At 39.5% G+C, this 26,123-nt stretch overlaps 1 protein-coding gene across 9 annotated transcripts in view; it reads right to left on the bottom strand.

Annotated features, from left to right (window-relative positions):
- The window catches only part of F8 (coagulation factor VIII), a 166,674-nt gene that overhangs the window by 140,030 nt on the left and 521 nt on the right, over positions 1 to 26,123 (bottom strand). For 2 of the 9 annotated variants that reach the window (XM_006997496.4, XM_042268900.2), the window contains exons 1-3: positions 23,130 to 23,455; positions 6,536 to 6,657; positions 1,293 to 1,415 (exon numbers count right to left, since the gene is read on the bottom strand). In XM_006997496.4, coding sequence (XP_006997558.1) covers positions 1,293 to 1,415; positions 6,536 to 6,657; positions 23,130 to 23,275 — 391 coding nt within the window. In that variant the 5' untranslated portion in view covers positions 23,276 to 23,455. Of the gene's footprint in view, positions 1 to 1,292; positions 1,416 to 6,535; positions 6,658 to 23,129; positions 23,456 to 24,287; positions 24,481 to 26,007; positions 26,044 to 26,123 lie in introns of those variants that run through there. The other 7 variants (XM_076562458.1, XM_042268901.2, XM_042268902.2 and 4 more) reach the window with 7 other exon arrangements.

Raw genomic sequence — 26,123 nt, 5'->3', positions numbered from 1 at the left:
TGTACCATCAAGCTTTATTAGAAATACTTTGTCGCTTCTCTGCTCCCAATATTAAGAATACAACATGTGCTAGACAAGAGCTAGACAGTATCAGTGATCTATATCTCTGCTCCCATAAGAAGTAATTCTAATGGAACATATATATTATTAGGAAGAAAAAGCAAATGGTATTTTCTACACCTTTGTTTTACACAGAGCAATGGCTGTATGCTAGGTATTAAGTTATATGCTAGGGAAACAACAAATGTATACAATGAGTCTATCTTGAAATATTTATATTCTAGTAACTTTGAGATACAAATGATAGAACTAACATCAAAGACTGTGAATGCTAGAGGCGGCAATTGAAGATCACTTTGTTTCTTTGTTTCTTGAGTCTTTGCTTTTCTTGGGAACTATTTATAGAAGTTTATATTAATGAAACTCTCTTTCTTGTGTGACAAGACCTTTTCATAGGCAGATTAAATAAGGCTGATGTTCTCCCTCCCTTTATATCTCTTCCATATTGCTCAACATCAAGACATATCGTCATTATCATCATCTCCATCTGTAAAAATCACGTAAGTTTTCAGTGGCTATCTTTGTCATAATGTTAAAGAAGTTTGCCCAAGAATGAAACCAAAAAGAAGGAATACAGAGGAGAAATTGTGAGAAAAATGATGCTGAAGGCGTAAATGAATCCTTGGTCCCAGTCATACCTAGTTCACTTCATGGAACTTTCCAATTATACAAACAAAATTCAACATTATCTATACAAATCTTTGCACTGTAGAACAGTGGTTCATAGAATGTTTTAGGGTTGGATAGGCCTAGTTGTGGACCTGTTTCCACCACTGGCAAGCATATGGCCTTGAACCCAGTCCGTATAAGTAATTACTGCTGCTATTGTTATTAAATTTCAATACATTTATATCCAAGAGAATTGATACAATTCCAAGTGTGATATTGTTATGGTTTAGACATGTCCCTCAAAGTTTCTTGTGCTGGATACTTGGTCCCAATGTAATAGTATTGAGGCATTTAAGAAGGACAGGTTAATTTTGGCTCACTGTTTCAGATGTTTTACATCTATCATCACTTCTTATACTATATGACATGGAGCTGTCACAATAGCTGATGCTCTTAGAACTTAGAACTATTAATTATATAATCCTCTTACCTTGTAAGCTGTTAAGCTAAGTGTTTTATTTTATAGAAATTCAAAGTGGAGTAACATGCCCTTATTACCAATAATATGCTTCTCAGCTTTCTACAACTAGAAAGACAGAACAATAGGAGAGAATTTAACTTACCCTCAGAAGCTTTCCAGTAGGAAACACCAACAGCATGAAGACTGACAGGATGAGAAGCCATGTTTTTAAGTGTAATAACCACAGTGTCATGAACCTCAGTCCAAATGGTAGGACCCAGCAGACCTGTTAAAATGAGATGTCCCTCAAAAGTTACTTGAAGGATAACATACCAGAAAGCCTGTCATTATAAAAGTGAAGGTTAAAGTCACAGAGGAAAAGCATGTTACTTTAAAACTGATGAATAGCAGTTATGCTTTGCACTAACCCTAGTTCAGCCTCAGGGTTGTTCTGAGAAAATATTTCTAAGTCATTCAGTGTTTCATTAATTCAACTATCTAGAACAACATTAAAAGCAAATAAAACAAATGCTAAAGTCTTGATGCAAAAATAAATTTGGCATAGTTGAATAATATGGGTGAAATAATGTGAATGGCCAGCAGAATAATAATAAATAAGATTATAGATATATACAGGGAACATAATATGTAGGACCTTATGGGAGAGAGAGAGGGAGGGAGGGTGGGAGGGAAGGAAGGAACAGAGGGAGGAAAAACAAAGAGAGATCATAGGTGATTCTTATGATTGAATTTAGATTATGACAGATAGTTCATAACACAGAAATCAAGAGGAAATTAAGAGTTATAGTCTGTGGATATTTTTATAAGATGCCTATAAATGATTTATTGAATGAACTGGAGTCAGTGGCATGAAAATATGAAATAGGTTTTGCTGTGGATATTGTTCTATATCTAAATAAAACACTGATGGCCAGTTGCCAGGCAGGAAGTAGGTGGGACAAGGAGAGAGGAGAATTCTGGGAAGCGGAAGGCTGAGGGGAGAGACACTGCAGCCACCGCCAGGATAAGCAGCATGTGAAGATGCTGGGAAGCCACCAGCCACGTGGCAAGGTATAGATTTATAAAAATGGGTTAATTTAAGATAAAAAAACAGTTAGCAAGAAGCCTGCCACGGCCATACAGTTTATAAGTGATATAAGCGTCTGAGTGATTATTTTATATATAGATTGTGGGACTGCGGGGCTTGGGGAACCTGGAGAGAAGCCCTCCAGCAACAAATGGCGCCCAACGGCTCGAGCTTCCACCTTAAACCTGAGAATATTTAATAACCAATTCTAAACAGAGCCAAAACCAGGTTCCTGCTTCTTGTCTCATATGAGCAGCTAGACGGCGCAAAACGCAGGTTTGAACACTGGCGGGTTCCTGGCGTGTGCGTTTGACCGGCAGTATGGCGGAAATGTACACGCTGCTTTGATAAAAGCTTAGACCCACTATTTCTGAGACTTGATGACTCCCAGAGCTGGCGAAAAATGTACCACTGCCATGTTGGGCAGCTAAAGTGGGCGGAGCCAACAGCCACAGCACAGTTTCAGTCTTAAAATGGTACAGTTTAAAACAATAGGCTCAAGGCTCAAGGTAATATAAAAAATAAGCCAAGTAACGATGGCTACCACACAGAGAATCTGGATTATGTTGTCTTTGATATTTGTAACTGAAGAAAAACATTTGATTACAAAAGCTGTTGAGTTATGCCAAAATGTATATTTTAAAGGTACCTTGACTTCAAAATTTGGATTTAAGGATATGTTGCTTTGGAAAAAAAGTTCTGCTTTTGTTTCCACAGAAAGCCAGAGGCTATGGATTTGTTCCAGATTAAGATACATCAGGTTTCAACAGCCAAGACCCCCTGAAAGGTCTCCGATGACACCATGGCCCAGATGATCCAGCATCCAGAGCGGTTTCAAGGCAACTGGTTCAAACAATACAGCCTCACGGACTACCCCATAGGTCTAAAATTTTCTTTGCATCCCCATAAGATACAGCGCCCCCCTCCAGCAGGAAGTAGTAAGAGATGCTACGCCCAAATTCCCAAATATACCAAGCTGGCTTTAGAGGTGGAATTGGCTCACTCCCCCTCTAAACCCAGACATATTGCTTTAAAAAAAAAAATGGTTAGGCAATTCTTGTGTCCCAAATCAGAAGAGCCCTCTGGTGTGGGACAGAGAAAACCAATATTTTTATTTAAAACAGGTTGATTATAAATGTGATCTCTTTCTAAAAAAGAAAAGGGGATATGATATAGATATATAGGAGAATGTGGAGATGATGAGATAAAAGGGTAGATTAATGAACCTGCTTTTAAAGAAAACTTGTTTGAAATGTCTTACATTGGTATAGATTTTAGTTCATGTTTAAAATGTTTTACATTGGTATAAATTTTAGTTTATTGATACAAACTTTAAGTTAATTTTGTTATACTATATATATGTTTCTATTCTTGTTTGAGGTATTATGTTTATGTAACTCATTTAAAATTGTAATGGATAATTAAGAAATAGATTAATAATTAGTCATCTATGATAATCATATTTGTAGCCATGTTAGTTAAGTCTTCTAGGTATACATAGATATATTTCAGATAGATAGGTAATCTTCAAACACTTCATAGACCTGGAGAATATGGCATTTAAATAACTTAGAATTCTGTTGACGTGAGACACAATTGCTCCTGGCTGCACCAATTGATCCCGAGAGAATGTTGGGCTTCTAAGACATTTCCATTTGGAAGTTTGTCTTTTGGCACAAAATGGCCTACTGGGCAAAGAACTGCCCCTGCCTTGATGGCTGACAGTACAAATGCAATGCTCTCCTTTCTGGACAAGCGGGACACAAGGAAAGCGACCACTGTACTCTGCCAAGACAGGGTAAGGTGGTCTTTCAGAAATCCTGCTTCTGAAAATGGTCTGTCAGATACTCTAGGCCTGTAGCCAATTTGAATGCACCAACAATGCTGAGAAACATTAGGTGACTGTCCAGGCTGCCAGCTGTCTTGGTCTACTCTTGCAAGATTCCCGAAAGTTGCTTGCATCCGTCTACCATTTCTCAGGGACCATTATGTTCCTTCTCAGGTCTTTGATGTGGTTGAAAACTAGATAGTTGTAATTTCCTCAGTTATGATAAAAGATAAGTTAGCTATAAAACCTTAAACTCACAAATATAAGATAGATAAGACATCTTCTTTAATATTGTAACTATAATTCTTGCTTGGTAATTGTTTTGTTATATGTAATTTTACCATGTTAAAGTTAAAACCTTCCTTTTTAAAAAAAAGAAGAAAGGGGAAGTGCTGTGGATATTGTTCTATATCTAAATAAAACACTGATGGCCAGTTGCCAGGCAGGAAGTAGGTGGGACAAGGAGAGAGGAGAATTCTGGGAAGCGGAAGGCTGAGGGGAGAGACACTGCAGCCACCGCCAGGATAAGCAGCATGTGAAGATGCTGGGAAGCCACCAGCCACGTGGCAAGGTATAGATTTATAAAAATGGGTTAATTTAAGATAAAAGAACAGTTAGCAAGAAGCCTGCCACGGCCATACAGTTTATAAGTGATATAAGCGTCTGAGTGATTATTTTATATATAGATTGTGGGACTGCGGGGCTTGGGGAACCTGGAGAGAAGCCCTCCAGCAACAAGGTTTGTTTTCCTAGATGACCAGTTTTTTAAGCTGCATTCTGTGGAATTTTTCTTTCTTGTACTTTGATCAAGACTAAATCTTTCCTAGTCATCTTCAAATATTAACAGATGCTAATGTTTTTAGAAGTTAAAAATTTCAGTACCTTTTAATGACAAACTTTTATGTCCTCTGAATCTATTTTTTATTATCCATTTTTTATGTGTGTGTGTGTGTGTGTGTGTGTGTGTGTGTGTGTGTGTGTGTGTGTGTGTGTGTTTTGCTTGCATGCCTATGTGCACCATATGTGTGCTTGGTGCCCAAGGAAGTCAGAAAAAGGTTTTGGATCTAGAAATGTAGTTCCAGATGTTTCTAAACCACCACGTAGGTACTGGGAATGGAACCCAGGTCCTCTGCAAGAGCAACAAGTGCTCTTAACTTCTGAGCAATCTCTCCTGACCTTCTGAGCCATCTCTCCAGCCCGATGTCCTCTGAATCTTAAAGCTCCCTTTATTCTACTGCTATGATTTGAACAGCTCAAAAAAAAAAAAAAACTTCAGCAAGTAAAAGTACTTTTGTTGTCAGTGTCACACATTTCCTGACTTCTTTTCTTAATCCTCCTCAAGTGGCCTCCCTCCCATCTTGGAGTAGAGAACATATCAAAAATGTTTTCCAAAGAAATCCTCAAAAGTAAATCTTATACATTCCTAGCCTTCTTTCATATAGGCTACAGAGGGGTCATGGGCCAGGGGTTGAAGAACCAGTTTATGGCTACTACATGAAAAAAAAAAAACCTTAATCAAGCCTCAGCACTCTCTTTAAATATGAGAGTATTTGTCTCCTATAATTCTCAGCAACAATTCTAAGACAGGTAATGGTGGTTTTGCTCAGTAGGCGAGCACTTGCTTAACATGTACAAGGTCCTCATCTGAATCCCTAGCATTGATAAAAACATTGTTAATGCAATAAATATCTTATGATCTTGTTACATGCTTATTTGGCATCTAAGTGGAGATAAAGAGTTGATTGTAGATGTAACCAACCATCTTATTAAATAAGAAACACAGAACCAATGCAAAGAAGAAAGCCAAGAGGTCAGAGCTAAGAGCTAAAACCTTACTCTTCCTCCTGCGGTGGTCCTACCTCTCTGAACCAGAGCTACTTCCTGTGTTAAAGTCTTTATATAGAGTTTCTGTTCTGCCTTCTCATTAGTTGTAAACCCAATCACATGACCACCTCGTCATGGTCTGTCTGTATAGACCTCCAGGTTTTCTATGATTGGTATTGAGATTAAAGGCATATATATCCAATACTGGCTGTATCCCTGAACACACAGAGACTTACTTAGCTCTGCCTACCAAGTGCTGGGATTACAAGCGTATGCCACCACTGCCCTGCTTTCCTATGGCTTGCTAATAGCTCTGACCCCCAGGCAACTTTATTTATTAACATACAAATAACATTTTAATACAAATAAAATATCACCATAGTTGATATTTAGTAAAAATTAAATATAGAAGTAGAATTATTAAAAAAATAGATGAAAATTTAAAGCTTTAAAACTATAGAAGATAAAACTAGATTGAAGAGAGAAAGAAAAGGAAATAATCCAAGTCCAAGCTTGTAGAAGCCAAGCAGAGGAGACAGAAAGTCCAGCCAGTTTAAGGACACATAATTAAAGAATATAACCTTTGGTAACCACCCTCTGTTAGGGATCTTTGCTAGAAAATGAGGTACCTAGTATCATAATTAGCATTCAATATTGTTTTCATTACCCATCCAGGGTGGCCTGGGCTTGGCAATGTTGAAAAGGTGGTCCATGTACTCTACAAACACAGTCTTTTTGTACATGATGGAGGTGTTGAATGGAAAAGTTGATGGCATTCTAGGAAGAAATCTGGATGAAGAAAACAAAAGGTCATTCATTTTGAAGGACTTTATTTGATCCCACGTCAAAAATCAGCTGGAAGTATTTTCCTTCATCTCACTTTCCTCTATTATCTACAAGAAAAGTAGAACTTGCACATATATCCAGAACTTGCTTCCTTCACTTCCCTATAGTTGTTGATATAGGTGTTGCCCTGCCTCTTCACAATAATTTCCTGCATGCAAAAGAAAGAATAAAAATGAGGAAAATGCAGACAGTAACCTTTGTGTGTTTGTTTCAAAAGCTGTAAAATCAAGATCATCTTTTGTTCAAGAATTTACTTCATCAAGCAGGACCTTAATCCACCCAAAGCTATAAAAATCATATAAAGATGAACAAAAACTATCAGTGTTTTAACTATGTCAGTTGGAAGTGTTTTTTGTCTAGCTTGGTTTGGACAATTTACTGTAAGCTATAAATGCATAGAAACACTAATCCTTAAACTGAAAACTTAAATGCAGCAACTGTATTATACACAAAGCTTGGGAGCAAGGTTATAAGACAGACCTCTTTCATAAAGGGGCTGAAGAGATGACTCAGCAGTTAAGAGCACTTGTTGCTTTGGCAGAGAACCCAGGTTCAACTCCCAGAATCCATAGGGCCACTCTAAACTGTCTATAACTCAAGTTCCAGGGGATCCAACACCCTCTTCTAGCTTCTGTACACATGTGGTGCATATACATACACATTCAGGCAAAACACTCATACAGAAAATAAAAATAAAAGATTTTTAAAAAAGACCTCCTTCATGAGACATACAGATATCTAAACCATGGAGACACAATGGTGACCATGGGAAAATTCATCTGGGCACATAACATTGTAGAACCACTCAGCAGGTCCCTGAGTTTATACCCCAAAGGTGTAAAAATCAATGTGGATGACAGATGTGATGGATGAAGATGTGATGTCTGAACTCTTTTAGCAAAACATAGAACTATGTTCATCTGCCTATAGAACAAACTCTGCCCTGCCCTGCCACACATGTGTGTGCAAGTCCTCTGCAGTTATATACCACAGGAACCATAAGGGATGAAAAACAGAAAGGAGAGAGCCTAAACAGAGACACACCAGACAGAAGGCTGTACCCTCTTAGAGGGAGGCTCTGTGCCTCCTAGTGTGTAAATGTAGACGTAAAAGTTGGAAGTTGTAGCTGAAAGAATGAAGTAGATTTCCTCCTAAGAAAGGTAACTCTGGAAGGAATCTCTCAATGGTGGCCAGCTTTGGTTCCATTCACACAAAGAAAAACCTGTTAGAACAATCCAGTCACAGAGGAAGACTTTAACAGGATCTAGCAGTTAAATAACTGAACTAATACTTTGTTTTTAGAGACCTCTGTCAAGGACTCTGACCAAACAGGGCAAGGTAGAGCTGACCTTATCCCTACCACATTCTGCTGGCCTACTCTTCCACTTAGCCCTGAATTTTAGTCCATTCCAGGGTTTCCAAGATATCTGAGAGCCAGTTGACTGGCTCTGCCAACTGAAGGCCTTGACAAAAGACATTCTATACTGGCTGTGAGCCAAGGGTCAGGGGTTGATAAGGAAGCTCTTCCAGTAAATAGAATTTCCTTGCAGAGAAATGCATGGGGGAACTGCATGGTCAGAGGGCTAAGACAACTATAAAAACAGGGGCCAGGGCCCCCTCTAATCCTCTTTTGCCTCATCACACTCGTGGCCTTGCAGGAGATACCTGATGATGACCAATTTCTGGGGAGAGGCATGTCCCTGGGCTTATATAGATGGATCCACATCATACACTAGTATAAGATAAAAGTTGACAACACATTTGTTGGTGGCATTGATATACAGTGGTAGAGGAAAAAATGCCCCCAATGTGTGAAATTTTAACCAATGCTACTAATTGTTCAATATATTAAAAAGATAAATTGCACCCGGCGGTAGTGGTACACTCCTTTAATCCCAGCACTCAGGAGGCAGAGCTAGGTGGATCTCTGTGAGCTCGAGGCCAGCCTAGTCTACAGAGTGAGATCCAGGACAGGCACCAAAACTATACATAGAAACCTTGTCTCAAAAAAACCAAAAGAAAAAAAGGTAAATTGCACAGGGTTCAGTTATATACAGACTATGCCTATTATATCAGATTATGTTCAGCAACAAATGTCTTGGTTTTTTTTCAGTAGCCTAGTAAGGGGTAGAAGAACAGTGACAAAGATTTCTGGTATAAAGACATATTAGTGAGTGTAAAGAAGAAAGATCTTCATACCACATGTTAATTCTATCAGAAAATTTCCACTGTTGAAGAAACACAAAACAACATAGATAAAATGTCTCACAATCCATGCTAATTTGTTTCCTCCTAACTTTTGAGGATGTTGTTTGTGTTTCCCTTGGAATTTGATATATAAATTCTGCCAAATGTACTTGGCAATAATTATCCCTGACATGAATTGTTCTTTCAATTTTAATCTAAAACCAGTTGGAAAAACCATTATATTTTCTGGCACTTGCTTAGAAGAAGCTGAGCAGCTGCAGGAACAGATAATGTAAATTTGAATTTCCTTAGCTGTTTATTTTAAACCTTGGCAGAGTCTGTCAGGAAGTGTTTAGAGTCAGCTTATTCTGTTGTCAAAATAATCTAGATTATAAAATGTTAACATTAAAACAAAAATCCTGTTTTTTTCTGGTAAATCCATGTGACTTCCTGCTAATGAATTATTTACTTCATTAAATCCATTTTTAGTGTGTGTGGTATAACTTGTGCTCGTGTGTGTGTGTGTGTGTGTGTGTGTGTGTGTGTGTGTGTGAATATGGAGGTCAGATGTTCATATTAGGTGTCTTCTATCTCTCTCCACCTTATTTTTATCTTTATGTGTCTGTGTAAGTATACACCACATGAGTGCAGGTACCTACAAAAGCCATAAGATGGCTTTGAATCCTGTAGACTTGGAGCCACAGGTGGTTGTGAGCCATCATGTGAGTGCTGGGAATTGAATTTGGGTTCTGTGAAAGAGCAGAAACAGCTCAACCACTGGGCCATCTCTTAGGATTCCACCTTACTTTTTTTTTGAGACTTAACCTGGAGCTCATGGATTCAGGTAAGTTCACTGATAGAGTAAGCTCCAGGGATTTGCCTATCTCTGCTTCCCCAGTGTTAGAATCTTTTTGTGGGTGCTGGTGATCTGACCTTAGTTCTTCATGCTTGTAAAGCAAGCACTTTACTGTTTGAGTCATTTCCCAAGCCTCCTAAATAAAATTTTATACCAAAAGTATTATTCATTGTGCCAGGCCACTAGACGTTATAATACAAAGCACTTCTTGATGTATAATCATCTCAATATTAATTGTTAACAAGACCAAACAGACAAGTGGACAACTTTTCAATGAGACACCAGGTACCTGATCCTCTGGGCTGCTACTCAGGGTACTCAACAGCAGGATATATAAACTACAGAATGAACCTTTATCCCTTTTTCACACCATACACAAAAACAAACCACAAGTGAATCAAAGACCTTAATGTAGGAATTAAAAATATAAACTGCTTAGAAGAAAATGAAGCCAAAGATATGGCAACTATTTCTTACATATGATATCAAAAATATGTGTAACTAAGGTAAAAAAAAATTTTGAACTTGAAAGAATACTATTAGAACTCCTATTCATCGCTGGCCCAGTTGCAGGCCAGCAGGAAGATTCCTGAGGCAGGTATCTCTACCAACACACCCCAGTGGACCCTGCAACCTATAAGACCCACTCCCTACTTCAAGGCCACCTTCAAATCCACTCATTCCCCTGAGACCTCGGTGGGGTCCCTGTGACAGAATCTACCAGCTCTGATTGGGCCAAAAGTTGCAGGCCAGCAGGGAAGACACCTGTGGGTGGGCCTCCCCACCAACACCCCCTCATCAGACCCTGTAATGTACAAGATCCACCCCTACTCTAAACCCACTCATCCCCCTGACACTTCAGTGGCTCCCTCAGACACAGAATCTGTCAGCTCTGATTGGACCAAGAATTACAGGCCAGCAGGGAAGACTCCTACAGGCAGGCCTACCCACAAACACCCCCATTGGACCCTACAATCTACAAGAACCTCTCCCTACACCAAACCCACACAGCTCCCTGACACTTTAGTAGCTCCCTGAGACACAAAATCTGCTAGATCTGATTGGACCCAAGAGCAGCTCCTTGAGACACAGAATCCACCAGCTCCAATTAGACTAAGAGCTACGATTGAACCAAGAGTGGCCCCCTGAGACACAGACACAGCAATCACATACTAGACCAAGAGCAGCTCACTCAGACAAAGCACCTCTTGTACCTATTGGAAGAAGAGATGGGTAGATGCCAGTGCAAAAATACAACAACATAAAGAGCAATATGGCCCCACCAGAACCTAGTGGTTCTACAACAGCAAGACCTGAACATCACAATGGAGAAGAAACAGAAGAAAGCAACCTTAAAAATAACTTTATGAAGATGATAGAGGCCTTTAAAGAGGAAATGAAAAAAATCTCTTTGAAATTGAGGAAAAGACAAACAAAAAATGGAAGAAATCAATAAATCCCTTAAAGAAAGCCAAGAAAACCAAGAAAAAGCAATTAAACAGGTGAAGGAAACAGTTCAAGACCTGAAAATTGAAATAGAAACAATGATAAAGACACAAATTGAGGGAATGCTGGAAATAAAAAATCTGAGTAAACGAACAGGAAATACAGATGCGAGCATAACCAACAGAATACAAGAGATGGAAGAGAGAATCTCTGGCATGGAGGATATGATAGATGAAATAGATTCATCAGTCAAAGAAAACCCCAAAGCCAAAAAAGTCATAACACAAAACGTCCAGGAAATCTGGGACACCATGAAAAGGCCAAATCTAAAAATAATAGGGATAGAAGAAGAATAACAACTCAAAGGTACAGAAAATATATTCAACAAAATTATGTAAGAAAACTTTCCCAACTTAAAGAAGGAAATACCTATGAAGATACAAGAAGTTTACAGAATACCAAATAAACTAGACCCCCCCAAAAAAGTCCCCTCATCACATAATAATCAAACCATTAAACATACAGACTAAAGAAAGAATATTAAGAGCAGCAAAGGAAAAAGGCCAAGTGACTTATAAAGGCAGACCCATTAGAAAAACACCCAACTTCTCAATGGAGACTCTGAAAGACAGAAGACCCTGGACAGATGTTATGCAGACACTAAGAGATCACGGATGCCAGCTCAGACTACTATACTAAGCAAAATTTTCAATCACCAAAGACTGAGTGCACAAGACATTCCAAGACAAAACCAGATTTAAACAATACCTATCCACAAATTCAGCCCTACAGAAAGCACTAGAAGGAAAACTCCAACCTAAGGAAGTTAGATGCACTCACAAAAACACAGGCAATAGATAACCCCACAGCAGGAAATCCCAAAGAAGAGAAAAGACACACACACTACCACCAAAAGATAACAGGAATGAACAATCACTGGTCATTAATATCCCTTAATATCAATGCACTCAATTTGCCTATAAAATGACACATGCTTGCTGTGGGATGGTCTACATGTCAAATTGCTCTGATTGGTCAATAAATAAAACACTGATTGGCAGTGGCCAGGCAGGAAGTAGGTGGGACAAGGAGAGAGGAGAATTCTAGGAAGCGGAAGGCTGAGGCAGAGAGACACTGCAGCCGCCGCCATGACCAGCAGCATGTGAAGATGCCGGTAAGCCACCAGCCACGTGGCAAGGTATAGATTTATGGAAATGGATTAATTTAAGCTATAAGAACAGTTAGCAAGAAGCCTGCCACGGCCATACAGTTTCTATGCAATATAAGTCTCTGTGTTTACTTGGTTGGGTCTGAGCGGCTGTGGGACTGGCGGGTGACAGAGATTTGTCCTGACTGTGGGCAAGGCAGGAAAACTCTAGCTACACATGCTAATAGAATGGATACAAAAACAGGATCCATCCTTCTGCTATATACAAGAAACACACCTCAACTTCAAAGACAGACACTACCTCAGAATAAAATGCTATAAAAAGACTTTCCAATCAAATGTAATTAAGAAACAAGCTGGTGTAGCTATCCTAATATCTAACAAAATAGACTTCAAAATAAAATCAATCAAAGAGATCAGGAAGGACATTACATATTCATCACAGGAAAAATGCACCAAAATGAAGTCTCAATTCTGAACATTTATGCCCCAAATTCAAGGGCATCCACATATGTAAAAGAAACAATATTAAAGCTTAAAATGCACATCAAACCCCACACACTAATAGTGGGAGACTTCAACACCCTATTCTCACCAATAGACAGGTCTGCCAGACAGAAACTTAACAGAGAAATAAGGGAGCTAACAGACATTATGGCTCAAATGGATTTAATAGATATCTACAGTACATTCTACCCTAACACAAAGGAATATACCCTTTTCTCAACACCCCGTAGAACATTTTCTAAAATCGACCACATACTTGGTCACAAAGCAAATCTCAACAGATACAAAAAAAATGGAATAACCTCATGTATTTCATCAGACTACCATGGCTTAAAGTTAGATTTCAACAACAATAAAAATTATAAAATGCCTACAATCATGGAAACGGAATAATACTCAACTGACTCACCACTGGGTCAAGGAAGAAATAAAGAAAGAAATTAAGGACTTCCTAGAATTCAATAAAAATGAATGTATAACATACCCAAACTTAGAGGACACTATGAAAGCAGCACTAAGAGGAAAATTCATAGCACTGAATGCCACATAAAGAAGTTGGAGAAATCTCACACAAGCGACTGACTTAACAGTATACCTGAAAGCTCTAAAACAAGAAGAAGCAAACTCATCCAGGAGGAATAGACACCAGGTAATAATCAAATTGAGAGCTGAAATCAATAAAATAGAAACAATGAGAACAATACAAAGAATCAATGAAACAAAGAGTTGGTTATTTGAGAAAATCAACAAGATAGACAAACCTATTGGTGAAATTATTAAGGCCACTCCACATAGTAAAAAGGGAGGTTTACTTTGTGGGGTAACTTACAAGTGAATGGATAGTTTACAGAGTCTGGGAAAGGCGTGGTGCTGTCCAGCAGTGTTCTCTGGAGTACTCTGCTCGGTCTAGACCTCCAGCGTCCAGGGTTCAGGAACTAAGAGAGCCGGCACATCCAGATCTCGGGTCTTCAGGGTCCTCTCTTGGCCCCACTTTGGGCGTGACAGTTACCAAAGCCTCAGTGGGGGTTGGAACTTCCAGATCAAAGCTAGAATGGCTACCCACTACACAAACCCCTATGCAAACTCTCCAAAAGGCAGAGAGAGAGAACATACAAATTAACAAAATCAGAAATGAAAAGGGAGATAACAGCCAATAAGGAAATCCAGAGAATCATCAGGTCATTACTTCAAAAACCTCTACTCTACAAAACTGGAAAATCTAAAAGAAATGGACAATTTTCTGGATAGGTAACAGAAAGCAAAATTAAATCAATATCAGATAAACAACTTAAGTAGACTTACAACCCCTAAGAAAATAGAAACAGTCATTAAAAGTCTCTCAACCAAAAAAAAAAAAAAAAAAAAAAAAGAAAAAGAAAAGAAAAGCCAGGACCAGATGGTTTCAACGAAGAATTCTACCAGAATTAAAAAGAAGAGCTAACACTAATACTCTTCAAATTGTTCCACACAATAAAAACAGAAGGGACTTTGCCAAACTCTTTGAGGCTACAGTTAACCCTGATACCCAAACCACACAAAGATGGAACAAAGAGAATTACAGACCAATCTCCCTCATGAACATTGATATAAAAATATTCAATAAAATACTGGCAAACTAAATCCAAGAACACATCAAAAAACAAATCTACCATGATCAAGTAGGCTTCATCCCAGAGATGCAGGAATGGTTCAACATAAGAAGATCTGTCAGTGTAATCCACCATATAAACAAACTGAAAGAAAAAAACCATATGATCATCTCATTAGATGCTCAAAAAGCATTTGACAAAATCCAACACTCCTTCATGATAAAGGTCTTGGAGAGATCAGGGATACAAAGAAAATACCTACACATAATAAAGGCAATTTATAGCAAGCCGACAGCCAGCATCAAATTAAATGAAGAGAAAATCAAAGTGATTCCACTAAAATTAGGAACAAGACAAGCTCTCCACTCTCCCCATTTCTATTCAATATAGTACTCAAAGTTCTAGCTACAGCAATAAGACAACAAAAGGAGATCAAGGGGATACAAATTGGAAAGGAAAAAGTCAAACTTTTGCTATTTGTAGATGATATGATAGTATACATAAATGGCCCCAAAAATTCTACCAAGGAATGCCTACAGCTGATAAACACCTTCAGTAATGTGGAAAAATACAAGCTTAACTGAAAAAAATCAGTAGCTCTCCTATATACAAATGATAAATGAGATGAGAAAGAAATCAGAGAAACATCACCCCTTACAATAGCCACAAATAATATAATATACCTTGGGGTAACTCTAACTAAGCAGGTAAAAGACCTGTGTTACAAGAACTTTAAGTCTCTGAAGAAAGAAAATATTAGAAAATGGAAAGATCTCCCATGCTCATGGGTAGGTAGGATTAACATAGTAAAAATAGCAATCTTACCAAAAGCAACCTACAGATTCAATGCAATCCCCATCAAAATCCCAACACAACTCTTCACAGACCTGGAAAGAACAATATTCAACTTCATATGGAAAAACAAAAAATCCAGCATAGCTAAAACAATCCTGTACAATAAAGCAACTTCTGGAGGTATCAACATCCTTGACCTCAAGCTCTATTACAGAGCTATAGTAATAAAAACAGCGTGGTAGTGGCATAAAAACTGGCATGTGGACCAATGGAATCGAATTGAAGACCCTGACATTAATCTGCACACCTATGAATACCTGATTTTTGACAAAGAAGCCAAAACTATACAATGGAAAACAGAAAGCACCTTCAACAAATGGTGCTGATGTAACTGGATGTCAACATACAGAAGATTGAAAATAGATCCATATCTATTGCCATGCCCAAAATTCCAGTCCAAATGGATCAAAGAACTCAACATAAATCCAGTTACACTGAACTTGATAGAAGAGAAAGTAGGAAGTAGCCTTGAACACACTGGCACAGGAGACCACTTCCTAAATATAACACCAGTAGCATAGACACTGAGAGCAACAATTAATCAATGGGACATCCTGAAACTGAGAAGCTTCTGTAAGGCAAAGGTCACAGTAAAATGAGACAAAATGACAGCCTACAGAATGGGAAAAGATTTTCACCAACTACACATCTGACAGAGGGCTGATCTCCAAAATATATAAAGAACTCAAAAAATATAGACAGCAAAACACTGAACAATCCAATTTAAAAAATGGGCTGCAGAGCTAAACAGAGAATTGTTAATGGAAGAATCTCAAATGGCTGAAAGACATTTAAGGAATTGCTCAGCATCCTTAAGTCATCAGGGAAATGCAAATCAAAATGACTTTGAGATACCATCTTACACCTGTCAGAATGGCTATGATCAAAAACACTGATGGCAGCTTATGATGGAGAGGATGTGGAACAAGGGGAACACTCCTCCACTGTTGGTGAGAATGCAAACTTGTACAGCAGTAAAAAACAATGACATCATGAAATTTGCAGGCAAATGGATGGAATGAGAAAATATGATCCTGAGTGAGGAAACCCAGACTCAGAAAGACAAAGACGGTATGCACTCACTCATAAGTGGATACTAGATGTAAAGCAAAGGATAACCAAACTACATCCCACAGCTCCAGAGAAGCTAGGTAACAAGAGGACCCTAAGAGGGATGCATGGATCACCCTGGGAAGGGTGAAGTAGATGAGGTCTCCTGAGTAAACTGGGGGTGAAGGGGGATAATTGATGATAGGGAATGGGGGATGAGAACATAAGGGAATGGGATGGTTGAGCTGGAACAGGAATGGAGTGGGAGAGCAATGAATGAGATACCTTGATAGAGGGAGACATCATGGGGTCAGGGAGAAACCTGGTGCTAGGGAAATTCCCAGGAATCCATAAGGATGACCCCAGCTTAGACTACTATCAATAGTGGAGAGGGGGCCTGAGCTGGCTTACCCAGGTAATCAGATTGCTGAATACTCTGTCATCATAGAGCCTTCATCCAGCAACTGATAGAAGCAGATGCAGAGATCTACAACCATGTTCCAGGCCGAGCTCCAGGTGTTCAGTCGAAAAGAGGGAAGATTCTATGAGCAAGGGCACCAAGATCATGGTGGCGAAACATACAGATATAACCAAACCAAGCTATTGGGAACCCATGAACTTTAGAGGAGCCTCCATGGGACTGGAATAGGCCCGTTGCCTAAATGAGACAGTTGTGTAGCTTGATCTGCTTAAGGGTCCCCTGTCAGTAGGATCAGGATCCATCCCTGGTGCATGAACTAGCTTTTTGGAGCCCATTACCTATGATGGGACACGTTGCACAGCCTTGATTCAGGGGGAGGGGCTTGGCACCATGAAGAGAGCCCAAGAGTGGCTTATTGGTGGCAGCCTCATTGCATCAAGGGACCCCATCATTTTTGGAGATGCCAGAACCATGGGATGGTAAATAAGGACAGCAACAGCAGGGGGTGGAGCCAGCCCAAGCCAGTGTTGCAGAGGGCGGAGCCAGAGAAGTGACCCAATCCCTTTGGAGGAGCCCAGAAGATTGTGAGTGGATCCCAGACATTGGATAGTGAGTTATTTATACAGCTGGAATTTGTTTTTGCTTTGATATGATTGTGATGGTGCCCTGGTTCTACTCCCTCTTGAAGTAAGAAAGTATTTAATTATTTTTTGACTTTACAGGAGACCACAGTTGAGAGACTGTGAAGTAAAAAACTTTGGATGTAAAAAGAGACTTTGGATTTTTTTTAAAGAGGCTGAATTTTAAAGTGTTTGAATTTGTAAAGACTGTGGGACTTTTAAAGTTGTAAAATGTTTTATATTGTGATACTGATATTTGTGGTGGTTTGAATGAAAATGGCCCCCTTAGGCCCATAGGGAATGGTACTATTAGGAGGCATGGCCTTTTTGGAGTAGGTGTGGCCTTGTTGGAGGAAGTGTGTCACTTGGGGTGAGCTTTGAATTCTAAGATGCTCAGGACAGTCCCTGTGGCTCACTTTCTTTTCCTTCTGCATACAGATCCAGATGTAGAACTCTCAGCTACCTCTTTAGGGCCATGTCTGCCTACATGCTACCATGGCTCCTGCAATAATGGACTAAACCTCTGAACTGTAAGCCAGCCCCAATTAAATGTCTCCTTATAAGAAAAAAAGAATACTATTAGTACTGTGAAAAGATTACCCACAGCATGGAATAATATAAATCTTATAAAGTTCTAATATCAAGACTATATAAAGAACTTCTAAATCTCAGTATCAAAAAGACAATACAAGCTGGGCGGTGGTGGTGCACGCCTTTAATCCCAGCACTCAGGAGGCAGAGCCAGGTGGATCTCTGTGAGTTTGAGGCCAGCCTGATCTACAGAGTGAGTTCCAGGACAGCCAGAGCTACACAAAGAAACCCTGCCTTGAAAAACAAAAACAAAGCAAAACAAAAAAGACAATACAGGATCTGGGGAGATAGCTCAGCAGTTAAAAGTGCTACTACTCATCCAGAGATCCCAGGCTTGATTCCCAGCACCACATGGCAGCTTACAACCATCTGTAATGCCAGCTCCAGGAGATCTGATGCCTTTTCTGCCTTCTTCAGGCACCAGAAACACACATGGTGCACAGATATACATGCACTTTTACCAATAGCTCTTTTAGGCTCTCTTCATGGTGCCAAGCCTCAATTTCTCTGCATCACTCCTTTAATCCTGGACCTCCTACTGCTAGTGAGGCTGCATCTTCACTAATGGCCTCTCCTGGCACTCACAGTGCTAAGCCTCAGCTGCCTTTATGCCTTCAAAACCAGTACCACCTGTGTGACTTTTGCTCTACCAAGTTCAGCTGTCAGCATGAGGTACAGCTTGGTTGCCTCTAGAGCACAGATTCTGTGTGCTGACTGTCAGGAGACACTTCCCTGATTTTACCTCAATGATGCTGGTCTCTTCCAAATCCCCACTAATTTCTCAGCTCCAGCTAACCAGTATCAATTTCTCAGTAACACAAAGGTTTCACTTTAATGGTGATGGTCTCTTGTTAATCATAGCTGACTATTCAGTCCTAGCTGACCAAAACCACAAATTCTTTTTTTTTTTTAAGATTTATTTATTTATTATGTATACATTGTTCTGTCTATACATATCCCCACAGGCCAGAAGAGGGCACCAGATCTCATTACAGATGGTTGTGAGCCACCATGTGGTTGCTGGAAATTGAACTCAGGACCTTTGGAAGAGCAAGCAGTGCTCTTAACCTCTGAGCCATCTCTCCAGCCCACAAAACCACAAATTCTTAATTCAAGATATGCAACAGTCCCGACAGAGTCTTTATGTGACTCTCAAACTTCCCTCTGCATTTCTCTTAACATCCCCATCTTCCATACTCCCATAGAACAGTTCACCAAGGTCTGAACACTCAGCACCATTTCCAGGCCAAAGTTCCAAAGTCCTTCCACAATCCTCCCCAAAATAACATGGTCAGGCTTGTCACAGCCATACACCACAATTCTGGTATCAATTTGTCTTAGTGTTACTATTGCTATGATGAAATACCATAACCAAAAACAACCTGGGTAAGAAACAATTTATTTGGCTTACAGTTCCACATCATTGTTCATCATTGAAAGAAGTCAGTGCAGGAACTCAAGAGAGGAACTTGGAGTCAGGAGCTGATGCAGAAGCCATGGAGGACTGCTGCTTAGTGGCTTGCCCTTTATGGCTTGCTCAGCAGCCTTCTTATAGAACCTGGAGCCACCAGCCCAGTGACAGCACCACCCACAATGGGCTGGGTTCTCCCCCATCAATCACTAATTAAGAAAATGCTCCACACCCCTGCCCACAGCCCAGACTTATGGAGACATATTCTCAATTGAGGTTCCCTCCTCTCAGATGACTAAAGCTTGTTTCAAGTTGACATAAAACTAGCCAGCACAAGGTCAGAAATCAATGTAACAGAAAATAAGCAGGGGAACAATCCAATTAACAATAGTCTCAAAAATTACCCCGGATGGGGGCTGAAGAGATGGCTCATCAGTTAAGAGCACTGGCTCCTCTTAAAGAGGACCCAGGTTTGGTTCCCAAATCACATGTGGTGGCTCACAACTGACTGGAATTCCAGTCCTAGGGGATCCCTCTTCTGACCTCTGTGGGTATCAGGCACTCAAGTGGTGGATTGACATGCACACGGGCAAAACACTCATACACATAAAATGAATAAAACCATAAATTTGTTTTAAAAATTACCCTGGTATCAATCTAAATAAGGAAGTGAAAGACTTTTACAGCAAAATTTTAAAACACTGAAGAAATTAAAGAAGACATTAGAAGACAGAAAGACATCCCATGCTCAAGGATTGGAAGAATTTGTATTATGAAAATGACTATCCTATCAAAAATAATGTACAGATTCAATGGAATCCCATCAGCATTGCAGCTTTCTTCTTCATAGAAATATAAAGATAACTATCTTAAGTTCATATGCAAACAAAAAGGGTCCCAATAATCAAAGAATCTCAAGCAAAAAGAATACTTACTGTAGGAGCTACTACTATAGATGATTACAAGTTATACTATAGAGACATGGTAAGAAAAACAGCATAGTACTGGCACAAAAAAGACAGGCAGATCAATAGAATTGAATAGAAGGCCCCAATATAAGTCCATGATCCTAAAGCCACCTGATTTTTGGCAAATGGGACAAAAAATATGCACAAGAGAAAAGATAGCATCTTTAACAAATGGTGCTGGACAAGCTGGATATCTACATATAGAAGAAAGAAACAAAATCCTTATCTCCCACCCTCTACAAAATAAACTGTGAGTTCAAGGCCAGTCTACAAAGTGAGTTCCAGGACAACCAGAAGATATGTCTCAAAAAAACAAAACAAAACAAAAAAACAAAAAATAAGGAAGGAAAGAACGAAGGAAGGAAGGAAAAAAGAAAGAGATAGAAAAGGAAAGAAAGAAAACAAAACCATGAAAGTCACAGGTAAATGGGTAGAGCTGGAAACCATCATTCTGAATGAGGTAACCCAGACACAGAAAGACAAATGCCACATGTTCCTTCTTATTTGTGGATTCTAGCTCTGAATCTTAAGGATTGATTGTGTAACTTAGAATAACTGTAGAAGCCAGGAATAAACAAAGGGACTGTTAGTGGAGGGGGAAGAAGGAACTCTAGAAATGGGGATAGCAGGATACAGTGGGAAAGGAAAAACTGAGAGGACTTAACTGGGGAAGGGGAAGAAGAGAAACAGAGGGAAAGGAAGGAAGGAGGGATAAATAACACTAAGGATGTTTGGAAAAAGCCATAATGAAATTTATTACTTTATAATCTTATTTAAAAATGCACATACAGACCGGGCGGTGGTGGCGCACGCCTTTAATCCCAGCACTTGGGAGGCAGAGCTAGGCGGATCTCTGTGAGTTCGAGGCCAGCCTGGGCTACCAAGTGAGTTCCAGGAAAGGCGCAAAGCTACACAGAGAAACCCTGTCTCGAAAAAACAAAAAAAAATGCACATAAAGTCAGGCAGTGATGGTGCATTTAATTCCGGCACTTGGAAGGCAGGAGCAAGTGGATCTCTGAGTTTGAGGCCAGCCTGGTCTACAGAGTGAGTTCCAGGACAACTACGGCTGTTACACAGAGAAACCCTGTCTCAAAGAAAAAAATTCAGAAAGAAAAAAAGTACATACAATACATATGTGCTCTCTCTCTCTCTCTCTCTCTCTCTCTCTCTCTCTCTCTCTCTCTCTCACACACACACACACACACACACACACTACCTTTTAATGCAGTTACCTTACACAGTGAAATAATATTTCCTGGGAGCTATAGTCTATCTAATAAAAACCCATGTGTTAGTGGGTCAGGCAAAGGATATCTCCTTTCAAGCTGTTGGGAGGGGTCCCAGATACACCCCAAAACAATATAGGCTATTGTCATTGCTCTTGTCTATCTGCCAAAATATGAAGATAACATCCTATTGTTGAATACATCACACACTTTGGTCATGTACGCACTATGTAGTCAAACCTGGACTGAACTCTTGATTTTTCTGCTCTCATATTCCTGTCTCTGTTTACAACTTTATAGTACACATTTAAAGAAACACAATGAAAGCCTAGTGTGGTGGTACATGCCCTTAATCCCAGCACTTAGAAGGCAGAGACAGGATGATTCTGTGAGTTCAAGGCCAGCCTGGTATACAAAGTGAGTTCCATGACAGTCAATACAACAAAGTGAGATCCTGTTTCAAAGCAAAACAAAAAAATTACAAAATAAGCCAGGTGGTGGTGGCCCCCACCTTTAATCCCAGCACTCGGGAGGCAGAGGCAGGTGGATCTCTGTGAGTTCAAGGCCAGCCTGGTCTACAAAGTGTGTTCCAGGACAGCCAGAGCTATTACACAGAGAAACCTTGCCTGGAAAAACAAAACAACAACAAAACAAAACAACCACAGTGAAATGTAAAATAAGTAATTTCAGCATTCAACTTGAGAAAAAGAATAACAAAGTGATCCAAATAAAATTAGAAAGAATTGATTAATGAAATTAAAAAGCAGAAACTGAAGTAATAGAAAGAAATTGACAAATCAACCCAAAAGATAATTACTGACAAAAACCAATAAAATCAGGAAATGTCCTGTAAGTATTATTTTTAAAAGAAGGGAGAGAAAAAGAGAGAAGGACGTAGAGGGAAAGAAAGATCAAGAATGACAAAGGAGATATAAGTACAGACAGTACTTTAGCAAAATCAGAGACTAGTATATAATTCAGTTTCAATACTTTATCAAATCAAGGTGTAATAGATTTAAGAAGAGGAAAAACTGAAATAAGTCAATGACCACTATAATACTGAGGAGCTCATTTAATGGTCTAATCTCATTAGATAAACAAAATCCCTTCCTAAAGATGAAAAGCTTCTAATGCCATGGCAAATATCATATAAAAAGTCTATCATATGCATACTCCTGAGAATTTCACTGTTCCAGTTCTTTCTATGGAAGGTTAGGTTAGGCCAAAGGAAATTCTACTTTCTCTCCCATGCTCCTTGCCTCTTCACTCTCCTTGTCTCTAAATCACAGTGGCAGCATGCAACAAAGAATCAATGAGCAAACAACAAAAATCAATGAAAAGCTTAGGTCCATGAGAAGGAATGGCAAGCAGCATGGTGCAAATAATCAGACTGCATGCACACATTACCTGCAAATGTTTGAAGGACTTAACTATCAGCTATCCACCCTTGCCTAGTGTCTGCACCTTCTTCTAGTTGAAGTCATATCCTCACAATGTTACACTCAACAGAGCATTTTTACCTTGTGTCCGTATGCAGCACATTGAGCAGGTCACTCTGCCTATAGTTCCAGTATAGTTCCACTGCACCCAGGTAATATCTTCTGGTGGCACTAGAGCAGAAATAGAAAAGGCTCAGAAAGGAGCAAGTGAAAAGTGCTATTTGCATGGCTTTTATTACTAGAAAATGTTCAACTAGAGAAGTGAAAAATTAACTCTTCTGTAAAATATCTTTAGCTCTCAAGAAGAAAAAAATGTAAAATTTTTAAGATTTAGTGAAAACTCCTAAATATTTTGCAGAGGATTTTATGGAAGTTTATCTTCTAAGAGTGACAGTAGCATTAGCACTAAGCAGAACTGAAAGGATTGCTTCCTTTTTGACAGTAGGAAACAGGCACAGGAAAAACTGGAACAGGAAAAGGGTGGCTGAGCTAAGGCTTAACCCATTCCCCTCTGAGAGCATCCTCCCAAGTTTGAATACTTGAGAAAGCAACAGAATGCTGAAGAAGAGGTTTCAATTGTACTCAGATTCCTAGCCTGTTCTAAACGTCTCTTCCTCAGTACCAGCAGCAAAGAAACTATAGATGGTGAAGATTCCAGAATCTGAATGAAATGTATAAACTTCTCTGTAGCAGCCCCCTTTGGGATACACCAGATCCCAGCCTGATTTCCCCACAGAAATTCTCCAGCTGCCCACATGACCTAGAGACCCAGGTAAGATACTTGTGTCCTCTGTCCTGTTTGTTGTTGTTACTTTGTCAACTTAACATAAACTAGAGTTATTTGTGAAGATGAACATCAGTAGGAAAAAATGTCGCCATCAGGTGGCCTGTGGAAAGTCTGCTGGACATTTTCTTATTTAATGATTAATATGGGAGGCCTCAGGTCTCCACAGGCAAAGCCACCCTTGGATAGGTGGTCCTGAGTTGTATAAGAAAGCAGCTGATCAAGCTATAAGGAGCAGTGTTTCTCCATGATCTCTGCTTCAGTTCTTGCATCCAGGTTTCTGCCCTGCTTGAGTTTATGCCCTGTCTTCCATCAGTGATGGATTGTTATCTGGAAGTATAAGCTAAAATAAACCCTGTCACCTCCACATTGCTTTTGGTCATGGTATTTTATCACAGCAATAGAAACCTTAACTAAGACACCCTCCCTCTCCAAAAAGCTAGAAACAAACTTACCATACGACCCAGCTTAATCACTCTTGGGCATACATCCAAAAGGACTCTATATCCTACTATAGGGACACTTGTATATCCACGTTACTTGCTATTACATTCACAATACCCAGGAAATGGAAAGAGCCTGGGTGTTCATCAACTGAGGAATGGATAATGAAAATGTGGTACATTCATACAATGGTATATTATTCACCTGTAAAGAAAAATGAAATTATCACATTTATAGGTAAATGGATAGAGGTGGAAATAATCATTCTCAGTCAGGTAGCCTAGACCCAGAAAGACAAATATCTCAGGTTCTCTCTCATATGTGAATGTTAACTCTGAATCTTTAGATATGTGTTTTTAAATTGGAGTATCCATAGAGACCAGGAAACAAGGCCAGGGCCAGCAAGGGAAGGCAGATTTCAATGGAAGTGAGATAGACTGCAGGTGATAGGAAAAGAGAAGAGGACTAATTGAACACGAAGGGTTAAGTGAGGGTTAGGATGGAAGGGCCAGATAGAGAAGGGAGTATGGGGAGTGATTACTAACACTAAAGATATTTGAAAAGGTCATATGGAAACCTACTACTGTAGCTTTCTAAAATATACATGTATATATACATAAGAGTTCATGGGCGGTGGTGGCGCACGCCTTTAATCCCAGCACTCGGGAGGCAGAGGCAGGCGGATCTCTGTGAGTTCGAGGCCAGCCTGGGCTACCAAGTGAGTTCCAGGAAAGGCGCAAAGCTATACAGAGAAACCCTGTCTCGAAAAACCAAAAAAAAAAAAAAAAAAAAAAAAAAGAGTTCAAACGGAGTTTCCCCTACAACAGGGTGACAATGCCCGTACTAAACACAAGCTAATAAATATAATGCCCAGTGCCAGGAATGGGTTAACTCCTTTGGAGTTAAAGGCCCCATAAAAATCCAAACATTATAGGCTATTGCCAACATTACTGGCACTTATTCTACAGAACTTGATGGTAAGACCCTATTGCTGAAGATACAACATACCTGGGTCATAAAACATGGGGAAATCAAGCTGACACTGACCTGGCTAACAAAAATAGATACCGGGTGGGGGAGAAAGACAGAAAAAAAAAACAAACAGCTTTACCCCTACTGACAAGATTTCACAGTGCGGTAAGGTTATATGCATGCTATTTGGGGAGATAAGTTACCAACAGTCTTATGCAACAGCTATGAACCCTGTGAGCTACGATAATGTCTGGCATGGCAAGATACTCCCAATCACTTTATGGTTGTATTTAAGGCCCACTCAACAGGATAGAACTCATACCTGTTACGGGCCAAAACTCCATGGCTACCTAAGTCATAGGGAAGAACCTAATACTACTGCTTTCCTAAATGAACACAGAAATAAAGTGCCCCGCCCCCAATTTCTTACCATTAAACCCACAAAATAGGGCATCTTTCAACCCTCATCTGAGAAGCTTCTTTTTGCAAAGACTCACAACTCGTAAGTGTACAGAGAATAAGAGGACCATGAAGATCTCAGCTCTAATTGAGATATCTATATCACATCCCTCTCCAGTTCTAGGGGATCCTATGCCCTCTTTTAGCCTCTGTGGGTACTGCACACACATGCTGCACAGACATATATGCAGGCAAAACATCCATATACATAATATAAAAATAATTCTCTTTAAATATATATAAGCTTGAAAGAGGGGCAAGAAGCAGCCATTATAATACAAGTGTACTTTATTAATGTACCTGGAATGCTTTAAAAATGTGTAAGATATGTTTTCCAGTGCTGAAACAGCGTTGGAACCAGTGCCGGAATTATGTAAGCTCACTGCTTACGTAAATACGCACAATCTAAAATAAAT

The sequence above is a fragment of the Peromyscus maniculatus genome, chromosome X, assembly GCF_049852395.1.
Source record: "Peromyscus maniculatus bairdii isolate BWxNUB_F1_BW_parent chromosome X, HU_Pman_BW_mat_3.1, whole genome shotgun sequence".
NCBI classification, from domain to species: domain Eukaryota; kingdom Metazoa; phylum Chordata; class Mammalia; order Rodentia; family Cricetidae; genus Peromyscus; species Peromyscus maniculatus.
The sequence above is the reverse complement of the archived record's forward strand: the minus strand, read 5'-3'. Positions and strand labels throughout refer to the sequence as shown.